This window comes from Chionomys nivalis, chromosome 2, assembly GCF_950005125.1.
Source record: "Chionomys nivalis chromosome 2, mChiNiv1.1, whole genome shotgun sequence".
NCBI classification, from domain to species: domain Eukaryota; kingdom Metazoa; phylum Chordata; class Mammalia; order Rodentia; family Cricetidae; genus Chionomys; species Chionomys nivalis.
Window position 1 is genome coordinate 136,393,046 of NC_080087.1, and position 13,845 is coordinate 136,406,890.

At 35.3% G+C, this 13,845-nt stretch overlaps 1 protein-coding gene across 4 annotated transcripts in view; it reads right to left on the reverse strand.

Moving 5' to 3' along the window:
* The window catches only part of Nbeal1 (neurobeachin like 1), a 211,340-nt gene that overhangs the window by 137,791 nt on the left and 59,704 nt on the right, over window positions 1-13,845 (reverse strand). For 3 of the 4 annotated variants that reach the window (XM_057752706.1, XM_057752692.1, XM_057752714.1), the window contains 2 exons: window positions 7,079-7,165; window positions 4,594-4,677 (listed from right to left, as the gene is read on the reverse strand). In XM_057752706.1, the coding sequence (XP_057608689.1) occupies window positions 4,594-4,677; window positions 7,079-7,165 (171 nt within the window). The remainder of the gene's footprint in view (window positions 1-4,593; window positions 4,678-7,078; window positions 7,166-13,845) is intronic. The other variant, XM_057752700.1, reaches the window with a different exon arrangement.

Sequence of the window (13,845 nt, forward strand, 5' to 3'; positions counted from 1 at the left end):
CTTCTGTTTACAATATTTGTACACCTATACAAAGTTATTTCATCAGATTGTATGCATACATGTTTCTACCTTTTTAAGACATTTTGTATATTGATACAATTTTGGTATACATTTATCATATTACAATATATATTCCTACCTCTCATCAAGATATTTATACATTGTTTACATTTTGAGGTCATTGTCTTCCTTTATTGCAAAGTTGTTTAAATGTTGTTTAATATTCTGATATAAAGTCTTAGTCTTTAAGTTATAAAGGTATAAAGTATAATATGTCAATAGTTATTCAAGTTTGTTATACATATAGTCAGATTAATTAAGTTCTTTAGATACATAGAAATTATAGTGTGCATCGATAGGTAATTTTCAACCACTTCAAGGATCTGTAGAACATGGCATTTAAATAACTTAGGTTTCCATTGATGTGAGACACGATTGCTCCTGACAGCACTGATCTACTCCCAAGAGAATGTTAAACAGCAAAGACATGCCACTTGGAGCTTGTTTCCTTCTTGGCACAATTGGTCTTTGGTCAAGGAATTGCCCATTCATCAACCACTGACAAAGTACATGGTGTAGAGCAGGACACAAGAAAAAAGACTGCCAAACCTTGCCAAAATAGGGTAAGATGGTTCTAAAAATTTTCCTACCTCTGAAAATGGTCTGTCAGTTACATTAGGCCTCGGCCAAAGTTGGTTGCTTCAACATTGCAAATGAGACTTTGAGGAAGCAGGTAGCCAGTTGCCTCTATCATATACTGCACATTTTGGAAGCTGCTTGCATTTCCTGCCTACTCAAGTAATATTATCTCCCTTCTCAGGCCTTCAAGAGGGTTGAAGATTAGATAGTTGTAGTTATCTTCCTCTTATGATTTAGCCAAACCATTTCCAATGCAAGACTTAGACTCTTGAGGATAGAATGTTCATTAAAACATTTAGCATGTGTTCCTTGTTTAATACTGTTTATGTGGGTTGTGAGCACAATTTTATAATTGATATCTGTTCCTAGTGTATATAATTTGTATTGGGTTTGGAACACTCTTATTTAGACAAAACGGGGCGGTGATGGGGAATCTTTGAAGGCTGGACCAGGTTAGGGCATGAAATTTAGAGTAGCTGGAGAAAACTGCAAGCCTGCTCAGGGATCTCCCTCCCTCCCTCCCTCCCTCTCTCTCCCCCTCCCCCTCCCTCCCTCCCTCTCTCCCTCCCTCCCCCCCTCTCATTCCCATATAACACAGCTGAGGTGAAACTTTTTGTTCCTGTTTTGTGAGTTTGCCCTTATAATAAAGAAAAATATAATTGGTATCGCATAAGAAAAAAATAATTGGTATATCATGAAATTAGCCTGGGATTCCTTGACAACGTATTAACAACGTATTAAGAGAAACTTTGTCATAAAGCCTCTTACTTACAGAGAAAAGGTGTGGGCCCTAAGCATATTAAGTATATACTCTAGGACTGAGCTAGATCCCATCCTTTTACATAATCTTTAAAATGTTAAACCATGAAAGGTATTACAGTAAAACAAACAAACAAGCAAAACCCCCACCTTTAAATGACTTAAACAGCCTTGAAGATTTGAATTTCAGAACAATAATATGAATTTGTTTTTCTAATAAGTGAACCTCTAAGTGCTTAAAGTGATTTCCCTTAAAACAAAAATAAAACCCTTATATTAAGTGGCAAGTAAAATCAGAAATCAGACTATAAAGCCTGAAATAAACTTAACAAGGATTATAATAATTCAAGGAACATTCCCAAGACCAGAAAAGTGGAGAATATAGTACTTCAGGGTGGAGATCAGAAGTTAGGGTGATGATCACGTCACATTATATAATTAACTATGTGTCTGGTATGTTAAACAGATAACTCAAAATACTTAGAACCACTAAATGAGCTACTTATTATTATGTATATGAGCATAATCAGATGAAACTACAGTCAGGACAGTGGGTAAGAACTGATATAAGGAGATAGACGGGCAGTTCAGCAGTTATAAGCACCAATTGCAATTCCAGAGAAACTGGGGCTCCATTCCCAGAATCCACATGGCAGCTCAGAACTATCTGTAACTTCAGGTCCAGAGGATCTAACACCCCCACACAGACATATATTCAGACAAAACACCAATGCACATAAAAATTAACAAATCTTTAAAAGAAAGAGAGAACAAACATAAAACCTAGGTTAATGATCACAAGAAATAAAACAGAACTCTATAGCCACACATATTGGGAAAACAAGTTCCATACTGGCAAGGTAACCACATGTGAAAAATACTCATATTATGGATAGTTATAAACTAACTAAATAGCAAATATGATTATTTTATTAATAAATAGCTATGCTGGGAAACTTAATTATTTAAGCTCAATAACCATACTATACACTCTCAACACCAGCAGTAAGATCCCCTCTAATCCCAACAATGTGACCCTCTTTTAACCAAGGCTGTAAATAGTGTGCAGCTCCTTCATCAATGTAATTTTTTTGGTGATTTTGTTTTTGTTTTTGTTTTGAGACAATCTCACTGCATAGCCGTGGTTAGCCTGGAACTGGCAATGTATAACAGGCGGGTGCCATCTGAGTGCTGGGACTAAAGATATACACTACCATGTAAAGTCATCAATAGCTTTTAAAATCCTGCAGTATCCATAAGGAGTTTGTATGTAAATTTATCAGCAAATTATAAGAAGGTGAGCTATTTTTGTAAACTACTTGACAGGTGTTAGGCTTTATACACTTTTGATATAGATATAAATAATTTGCTCTGGTATGGATCTTGATTTATTGATACAAATTTAAGATCAATTTTGTTATATGTAGATTTCTGCTCTTGATTAAGGATTTGTGATTATGTAGCTCATTTAAAAAATTTAATGTATCATTAAGAAATATAGGTTAATAGATAGTCATCTATTATATAGTCAAGATTGTAGCCATGTTATTTAGGTTTTTATAGGTTAATAGATAGTCATCTATTATATAGTCAAGATTGTAGCCATGTTATTTAGGTTTTCTTCAAACCTTTCAGAGACCTTCAGAATATGGCATTTAAAATGTTTTAAGAACTTAAGACTTTTCATGACAGTGAGACACATCTGTTCCTGGCAGCACCAATTACTTTGAGAGGAAGATGGGCATTGAAGAGGCTCCTTAGCCATTTGGGCAAGAAACTGCTCTTGCCTAGACTGCATCACTGGACATGCAGTAGCCACAGAGACTGCTGAACTTGCCTAAAGGTAAGATAGTCTTTTGGGGTTCCTGCTTCATGAAAGAGTCTGCCAGACATTCTGCAGGACACAGAAGAAAGTGACTGAACTGTCTTTGAAATTTCCTGCTTCATGGAAAAGTCTGCTGGATACTATGGACCTGCAGGCTGAAGATGGATGCCCAAACGGTACAGAAGAACTCTGGGTGACTGTCCAGGCAGCGAGATGTCTCTGTTTCTGGTGGTTCCCATTGCTTCTCTCTGACTCTGCCCTTCTTTTTCCCTGCCTACCTAAGTTCTTCCTTGATATAGGTCTAAAGCAGTTTCTTTATTCATTAACTGATAAAAGCAACACAGACAAAAGGACCTCCCACATCATTTCCCCCTTCCTGTTTAAACAAAAAGGAAGGCTTTAACATAGCAAAACTACATATAACAGAATAGGTATCAAACAAGAATTACAGTCACAATATTTATATTTACTTTATCTTTTATCATAACTAAGGAAAACTATATTATTACTATCTACTCTTCAACTCCATCAAAGACTCCAGAAGGTTATAATATTGCCTAAGTGGTGCGGGAGAATTGTCTGTATTCTGTCAATCATATTTTGAATAAACGCTGATTGGCCATACAGGAAGTATAGGCAGGTCAACCAGACAGGAAGTAGAGGCAGGAGAATTCTAGGAAGGAGGAAGCCCATTCCCCACTCCTGCCCAGACGACCGAAGAAGCAGGATGTGATCTACCCCATTGAGAAAGGTACTGGGCCATGTGGCTAACATAGATAAGAATAATGGGACAAAATAAGTTATAAGAGCTAATAAGTAGCCTGAGCTAATGGGCCAATCAGTTTTATAACTTATGGAGATCTCTGTGTGATTTTCTCTGAGACTAAAGTGCTGGGGGACCGGTGGGACAGAAATCCCAACGAGCCCGGCCCTCATGTTACACCTCAGTAAACAGGAAGTGCATTATGTTGCTTTCATTGGTTAATAAAGAAACTGCCTTGGCCTGTTGATAGGACAGAACTTAAGTAGGCGGGGAAGACAGAACTGAATGCTGAGAGAAAGGAGGCAGAATCAGAGAGAAGCCATGGATCCACTGCCAGAGTAAGACATACTGCCAAAACTTAGCTGGTAAGCCACTGTCACGTGGCGATACACAGATTAACAGAAATGCATTAAACTGGATGTAAGAGTTAGCAAATAAGAAGTTAGAGCTAATGGGCCAAGCAGTAATTTAATTAATATCGTTTCTGTGTGGTTATTTTGGAGCTAAGCTAGCCAGGCGGCCGGGACGAACAAGCGGGCTTTGGAATTAACACAACAAAAATTAATATAATAAACATATTTTAAAGCTTAAAAAATCCATTTCCCACCTTAGCAGCTGGAGAATTCTTCATCACTGCTGTCAAAGCTTGAATTGTTGATACAGCCAAACAATCTAACCGCCCCTGAAATACCTAACAAAGGGAACAGCAAGAAATTAACAAATGTACTCAGAATTTTGTTCACATGGAAACCTTTGTTCTGAAAACCTGAAGAAATAATAACATGCATTGTATTCCTCTTCCTACCAGATGGGTTTTTGAAACAATATTATCTGCAAGAAAAAGTTTCTTAATTAAGAGAAGATACACCACATGTCAAGAAAAATGAAGCACATTCATTTAATATTAACTTTTCTGAGGGGGAGGGGAAAAACAAACTTTATACATGCCTTTAAAAAATAATGGACAATCTCAAGAGGAGAGGAGGGAGGTCTGCAATTAGAATTTATACTATAATTTCCCTTCAAGCATACTTGAACCTACTAGGCTTAAATAGTTAACATGTATAATGAAACAGCTTAAATAACTGTTTGCTTGGTTTCCGAATTCTGTACAGAAATGGAAATGATATGGACATATCGTTAAACAGGCATATCTATTTCTATAAATAATTTGAGGCAAATGATGAAAATGAAATATGTATATATAAGTAGTGGTATGCTTTGGAGAAAGCAATCTTTCATGTCAAAAGTTTTATGGAAGAATTAAAAACTCACTTGACTTTTATTTAAGATTAATCATAATTATGATATGCATTAGATATCATGAGATATTCTCCTAGAGAATAAATTAATAAGTGCCATCAATAATACTAAAAAAATAAAAAGAAGTTAAAAATTTAACATGGTTGCTTTATAAGACTTAACTAAGCTTTGTAGACTTTATACTAGAAAGCTGGGGTTGTAGAGATGACTCAACAGTTAAGAGCATTGGTGTTCTTGCAGAGGACCTGGATTCAATTCCCAGTACCTGCATGGCAGCTCACAACAGTCTGTAACTCTAGTCCTGGAGGTGTGATGCCCTCTCCTGGTCTCTGAGGGCACTCCACTCTCACACACTGAGAGACATACTTAAAAATGACTATGATTTAAAAATAAAACATGCAATATTATTATGACCTTAAGCTAGCCACTCACATAATAACATTCTCTTAAACTCTTTAGCTCTTTAGGTTTACTAAGTTCTATTTCTTTTTTGTGTGGTACTTAATCTAGAGTCCTGACTTTACACAAGAAAACATCTGTAGTAAACTATAAATTTAAATTCTGTATACACAAGATTCATACGAATAAAATCTGTGGTGGACTTTGTTCAAGAATAAACTAAAAAGACCTCATCATAGCTACCTTTTAAATTACCATAATCTTTTGTAAGAAATTATAATATATTTAAGAAGCCCTTAAGAGAGTATAAATAGAAAGAATCTAAAGCAATAAAGAGCTCTGTGAATCTCTATTTTACACCCATAAATAGAAATCAACAGATTACAATATTCCTTTTCTACAGCTCAGCAAACCTAACATTAAATGTTGTAGGGAGCGGGCCACTTGTTTGTCCTGGCCGCCTGGCCAGCTTACATCCGAATTAAACACACAGAAACTGCATTAATTAAAACACTGCTTGGCCATTAGCTCTAACTTCTTATTGGCTGACTCTTAACATATTAGTTTAACCCATCACCATTAATCTGTGTATTGCCACGTGGCAGTGGCTTACCAGAGATTCTAACCAGCGTCCATCTCTGGCGGAGGACCATGGCTTCTCCCTGACTCTGTCTCCTTTCTCCCAGTATTCAGTTCTGTCTTCTCCACCTACCTAAGTTCCATCCTATCAACTAGGCCAAGGCAGTTTCTTTATTCATTAACCAATGAAAGCAATATACAAACAGAAGGAACTCCTACACCAATTAAAATAATTTTAACAAAACATATATAAATTCTCTAACAAACTATGTTGAGGAAAAAAAGCAAATTTACAGGTAGGTTTTTGGTTTTTCTCAAATTAATTTACCAAATATATTTTGATATTCCAATATAGGGTTGAATTTTGAGAACAGAAAAAAATAAAATTGTATGCTCAATTAATATTCAAGGGGCTCATCATCTTCTTCCCTTCCTCCAAGATTCAGGTTGTCCATTAAATTATAATCATTATGTCAATAAGAAGCAAAGAATCAAGATATTGACAATGACTGTGCATATTCAGAAACAACGCCCTCACGTCCCAATACACCACAGTGCTTAGAAAAAGAAGCCCCTCGAACAAAGTCATCACCAGGTGGGTCAACAGTGATACTGGGATCCATTCCTGTACTTTTTATCTTCCCAAACTGAAAAAAAGGCACACATTAACACAGAATTGTAATGAAGGTTTATCTTTTAATTTTAAAAATCCTCAAAAATAAATAATTACTAGAATCAGAGGGTTTTTTTTTTTTTTTTTTTTGGAAAAATAAGAAGAAAAGCACAGGAATAGTTAACCCATTGACTGATTCTGGACTTCAGCTGAAACAAGATGCAGGCTTTGTAGATACCTGGTCCTCACTTATCTCTGTCAGTAATTGGTTGGCAAGGTCTTTCTCGTTCTTGTCTGCTACCATACTGTGAGCATTTAAAAATAGCTGTTAAAAACAGAGACAAGAATAATGGAAAAAGAACATTAAATTGTTAAATTGTTACCTAAAAGCAGAATGAGGTCCAACTGGAATTTCATGTCTCTTGAAAACTAATCCAAGAATCCAGATACAAAGTACATCCCTTCCAGAAATAGCTGCTTTCTGAATAACAATTTTATAGCAGTTTACACAGTATATAATGGCTGTAGATATGATTCTTCTTTAGAACTCACACTAGGAACTAACAATAGATTAATATTCCCAAATTATTAAAGAAACAACAAAGAATGACACTCAGAAAAGTAAACTGCTACTGAACTATATAAAAGATACTTCAGTAAATGATGATGTGTTTAGCTGAGTAAGTTTATAAAATCCTACTAAGCTAACATTAAAAGGAACTCTTTCCAAAAATACTTCTCAGAGTCTCCAAGAGACTAATATATAGCTTGACAAAGGAAATCAGTGTACAGCACTGACTACCCAAGTTTATCTGACCTCACATCTTGTTAAAAAATATTCTTCACCTGAACCTACTTCATATTTTACTTTGTAGTCTCAAAAGGAAACTGGGGAAATCTCTGGCACACATGGTATGCTTTAAGGTTTTTTTTTAAGATTTGTTTACTTATTTGTTTATTTATTTATTATGTGTACAGTGTTCTACCTGCATGTATCTCTCCCTGAAGGTCAGAAGAGGGCACCAAATCTCACTAAAGATGGTTGTGAGCCACCATGTCATTGCTGGGCATTGAATTTAGGACCTCTGAAAGAACAGCCAATGCTCTTAACCTCTGAGCCATCTCTCCAGTCCCGTGCCTTAAGATTTTTAAAAACTTGTTATCATTATAATGGATGCATATATGTGCGGGCATAAAAGGAATGAAGGCATATGCCACAGAGCACAGTTGTCAAAGGACAACTTTAGGGAAAAAGTTCTCTCCTTACACCTTTACATGAGTTCCACAGATCAAACTCTGATAAATGGGTCAAAGACAGATCTAACACTTGTCATTTGAGTGACAACTCCCTTTACCAAATGAGTTGTACCACTGGCCCATGACTATTCTATTTTACATGAATCAAAGGCATTAGGTACTTTACTTTTAGTGTCTTAACTCAGCATCCAAAAAGATTTTGGCTTCTGTCAACTCAATGGGGAGAAAGAAACTTCAAATGAAAGTGAAATGGAGAGAAAGGCTTATAAAGAAATTAACAGCATCCTAATAAGGAATTTCTTAGGAAATTATGTTATTTCAGAAAATAGAAAAAGTTCAATTACATGTATAAATGATAGAGTATAAACTGGGCAGCAGTGTAGTGTAATACTGGATACAAGAGTATATGTAAAGCTTAATGCAATAACAGGCTTTGGAAACAGGGCTTTGGAATCAGAGACCTTGATTTGCATCTTGGTTTTATTTAACTTCTTGAGTATTTGAATTGAATTTGTACTACCTAACCTGGCAAAATCTCTAAACGATCCTTAGTATCATTAAGAGTGTGTATGTGTGGTGTTAAAGCTCAAACGTAGGGCCTCATGCATATTTAGGAAGGTGCTCTATAAATGAATTACATCCCTGTTCTTTACTACTTCTACAAGCTTATTTATCCAAAATGGGACTATCTTATCAAATAATCCTGCAGGTTAAATGATATATGATCTATAGTAGTTTATTTACATGTCTACCACACAATAGGGATTTCAAAAATGAAAGCCAATATTAGAAGGAAAACTATATATGATATTAATTTCTTTATTACTCAAGTGTAAAGGAATGGGGATGCTCAGACAAAAGTAAAATTAAATAGTCTCCAGGGTCAGGTATATAACTCACTAATAAAGCACAACCCTAACAGGCAAAGGTCCCCAAGTCTGATCCTTATTATGACAAAACAGAAGCTAACACACCAGCCTACACAAAGAATTTGTTTGTCTGTTTGTTTGTTTTTGTTTTTCAAGACAGGGTATTTCTATGTAGCCCTGGCTGTCCTAGAACTCACTCTGTAGACCAGGCTGGCCCTGAATTCTGCCAACAGAGTGTGGGTTTAAAGGTATTCACCATCACTGCCCAGCCCACAGAATACTGTTAAAGTTCTTGGTCTTAAAATAGAAAGTATAACTCTAATAATTTAAGACAAAGAAAGCACAAAATTTCAGCCAAGATGAGGGTTTTAAATCATTCCTATTACTAATGACAGGTTGTGTTTTTTTCTTATAGTTAAAATATCATTGAGTTATCAAAATGCATTATACAAAACTAAAAGAATTACCAATATATTCAACATTCATCACATCTAACCATAAAATTCTAATATATGATACCATGCAATATATATTTTACACATATATAAGAAGTTTATATTATAATGAAACTTAGATGCCAAAGACAAAAGCCTTTACACAGGTTCTTGGAAAATGAACACATATTTAAATTGGTGACTACCATACACAAAGATGCCAAAGAAGCTACCAACAGTATAGGTCAACAAGTGGATCAGTATGTAAAAAGTACTTGCTGGACAAGCACATCAACCTAAGTTCCATTCCCAGATGTCCTCTGATCTTCAGATGAATATTTTGGGATATGTGCACACATTTATATCACACAGATATACACACACACACACACACACACATACACAATGAGTTTTCAAAGAAAAACTACCAACATCAGTCTAAAATTTTTCACCAATGCATAAATTATTTCTGCTATTTGACAGCTTTAATTGGAGTATTTCCATGGAGTATTGATGTTTAAACAGTAAAATCATCTTGATTGTGCATTACTGCATAAAACAGACTAAATGATTTGTTTATTAAAAGTAACAACAAAATGATACAGAAAGAAATATACAATTCATTTTGAAACTTAAATTTTCACAAGATTCCAAGTATTTTTATACATCCAGAAATCCTAACTATGCTCATAAGATGTTATGTCAATAAACACTGTGATTGTCACCAGGCAGCGGTGGCACACACCTTTAATCCCAGCACTCGGGAGGCAGAGGTAGGTGAATCTCTCTAAGGTAAAGGCCTGCACAGTCTACAAAGCAAGTTCCTGGACAGTAAAATTGTAATACAGATAAACCCTGTCTTGAAAAACCAAACCAAACAAAACAAAAATTTAAAAAAAACCCAAAACTTACAATTGTCTTATATTTAATACACAGTCAATATTTGATACTAGTTAAAAATCAATAATCCTGAATGAGAAACAAATTTGTAGTAACTATATATTATAATGAATTTAAAGTCAGAAAACATGAGTATAAAAATCCTAGTTCCAACAATTATTAGATCAAGAGTTAGTAATTTAACACCTCAGGGCATTATTTCTTCACTTGTATAATGAGTAAATTTGAAAATTTACTTTAAAGATTTAATTTTAATGTTTGAAACAATTACTGCCTGAATGGCAAAATTTCTTTAAGGTTGGGTGTGGAACCCTTATGCTTCTGGTAGGAATATTAATTAATTAGTACAGTCTAAAGGGAAACAGTATGGACATATCTCAAAAAACTAAGAATAGAACTATTATATGATCCAGTTCTCCCACTCCTTGGTATATATCAAAGGAAATAAGATCAATGAACAAAGGACACTCGCATGCTTGTTATACTGCTGGACTATGTACAACAGTTAGGAGAATGACCAGCCCAGCAGCGTGTCAACCATCGAATGGACAAAGAAAATATGGCACACCATATAATGTGGTATTAATGTTAACCAAAGGAAACAAATAAAATTTAAATTCTGTCACCTGAAGCAAAGTGAATGAGATATAATACGAAAGACATAGACAAGTGCCACATGTTCTCTCTCATATACGGAAAAACAAACAAACAAACAAAAAAGCAATTGATTCAAGTAGAAGAGGAACTACTGAGAATTCGGAAGGATGTGGGGGTGTTGGCGGCAAGGGCAGAAGAATGGGCAAACATGATTAAATAGCCCAAATGGAGAAAACTACTGAAAGGAAAGGGACTTGTCCAAAGGCCTGGCTTTCCCTCCTGAAAATCATTCCTTCTTTGGTATTTTCAATTTCAAAGAAAAATGTAGTAAGTGACATGAGATATTTAACTTTTATAAAGCTAGCACTTGGGAAGCTGAGGCAGGTGGATTGCTGTGAACTTCAAAGACAGTCCCACAGTAAGTTTGAGGCAAGCCCAGGTTATAAAGTGAGGCCCTACCTAAAAAACAAGCACAAGAGCTATAACTATGGAACTTGGCTGTCCTGGAACAAGTATAGTCGTGTAATATATGATGTTTTGGTAAATGACAGATCACTATGTGACAGTGACCTACAAGATTCTATCACTTGGCGAGTTATATCTATCTTAGTTTGAGGAAGTACACTTGGTGATGTCCATCCTGAAGTTGTATTTCTTGGACTGTGTCACTCTGTAACACGTAACTGTGAGGTCATCATTCTGGTTAGATATGAGAAAAAAAAACTGTTCATACTAGACTTATTCATATACTAAAGAGAAGTTCATCTTGACAAATTTCAGGGTGAGGGTGTGGGGATTAAAGACATGAGCCACCAACACCTGCTAAATCCAGATTCTTTTAATAATACAAGAGATAACTTTGTTACTGATGCTATCCTCCTAAGTGAGAAAGTCATACTGTCTTTACAATAAAAGTGTTTTATAAATATTTCTGTTGTGTATTTTCATCTCTCTATGATATTTTTCACATAAATAATATTTAAAAGACATAAGGTTTAAAATAAAACACAGGAGGTTAGACATGTTGACTAACTAGTATTCAGGAGTTTTTGACAATTCTGAAATTTTTATTATTACAGACTTCATCAATATATTAAATGCATTTTATGCTCTATTTAACTATATTATTATTATAAAGTAAGAAATGAATATTAAAAAATTTCAAAGATATACCGTTTTACAGTGAGAAAAACAAAAATCCTTACTGAGGAATATTCGAATCAACCAAGTGTTTTCAACTAGGAAGTAGAAGAATTAATAGAAAGATATAAGATCTATGGTGTAGTTTCATTTCTAACCTTTCTAAAAACTTTTGATAAAATCTTAAATCCATGGGCATACAATATGAAGGGCAGAAACATTAACTGTTGTACCCTCACTCTCTCAAACTGCTGTTACAAGTATAAACTGGTAAATAGTAACAACAGTGAAAAGCAAACTAGTAACCTGTACCATGAGTTTTAACAGTGTTTCTATTATTTTTCTAGCTTTCTATATTTTCTACTTAATTGCAACTTTTTAATACAAATTTTCCTACTTTTAAAAACATTTGGGGGACTGGAGAGATGGCTCAGTGGTTAAGAGCAATGCCTGCTCTTCCAAAGGTCCTGAGTTTAATTCCCAGCAACCACATGGGGGCTCACAACCATCTGTAATGAGGTCTAGTGCCCTCTTCTGGCCCGCACCACAGACAGAATATTGTATACATAATAAATAAATACATAGATAGATAGATAGACAGACAGATAGATATTTAAAAAAAAATAGAATTCCATTTATAAAACTTCAAAGTGTTATCTGAAGCTGGACAGAAATGGGTCCATGCCTTTAAACCCAGCTCTTGGGAGGCAGAGGCAGGTGGATGCCTGTGATTTGAGGCCAGTCTCAAAAAAGAGTATCTGATTTTTTTTTTTAAAAAAAAAAAAAGGGGAGGCTGGGAAGATGACTCAGTGAATACAAGTGCTTGCCACACAGCATGAGGACCTTGACTGTATCTGTATGTTCTAGAGAAATTAGTGAATCAAGAAATCAGTAGTCCATGACTTTAAATGTATTAATGTCTGTTGGAAAATAAAATATTTCCTAAATTAAAATATCATACACAAATATTCACACGAGCTTTACTACCTTCAGATAATTATAAATAATATAATTCTAGCTTCAATTAAGATAAAACCTGTTCCCATGTAGACAGTGAGTAGATTGCTTTGACAGGTTTTTCTGAGCTTGGAGGATTTAAATATCTGCCTAGTTCCTAGACCAGAATGTATGAACTGAATGCTGCTGCCCTCTTTCTAGCCTAGGCTGAGTTAGTGAGAGCGTGAGAGGCAGAGTACCCAGTGATACTTACACACCATCAGAGAGGACAGCCTTGGCTGGAGTCCTACTTCTGTCTCTCACTGGGTCTGTGATCCTGGACAGGGTATAAATCTTTGTGCCTCACTTTTCTCACCTCTAGGATGGGATGAAGATATATGTACATATGCTAATATAGTCTAGTTTTATAATGATAAATAAACCAGTTTATCTGGCAAAAAAGATAAAACTTGGCAATATAATGAAATGCAAACACAAATTGACAATAAAATTTTTTGCAATGGCATGCTCAAATCTGAATCAAAACAAACCTTTGTTATTGTTTTTGTTTGTTTTTTGATTTTTTGAGACAGGGTCTCACTATGTAGCCCTGAACTAGAACTCACTACATAGACAAGTCTGGCCTCAAACTCCCAGAGATCCACCTGCCTCTGTCTCCTAAGCACTGAGATCAAAGGCATGCCCAACTAAAACAATAACATTTTAAAAAGTCATAAACAATGCCAACAAGATGGCTCAGGAGGATGAGGCACTGCTGCCAAGCCTGACAACCTGAGTTTAACCCCTAAGTCCTACATGCTGAAACAGAACCGACTCCTACAAGTTGTCCTCTGACCTCCACATTTATGCTG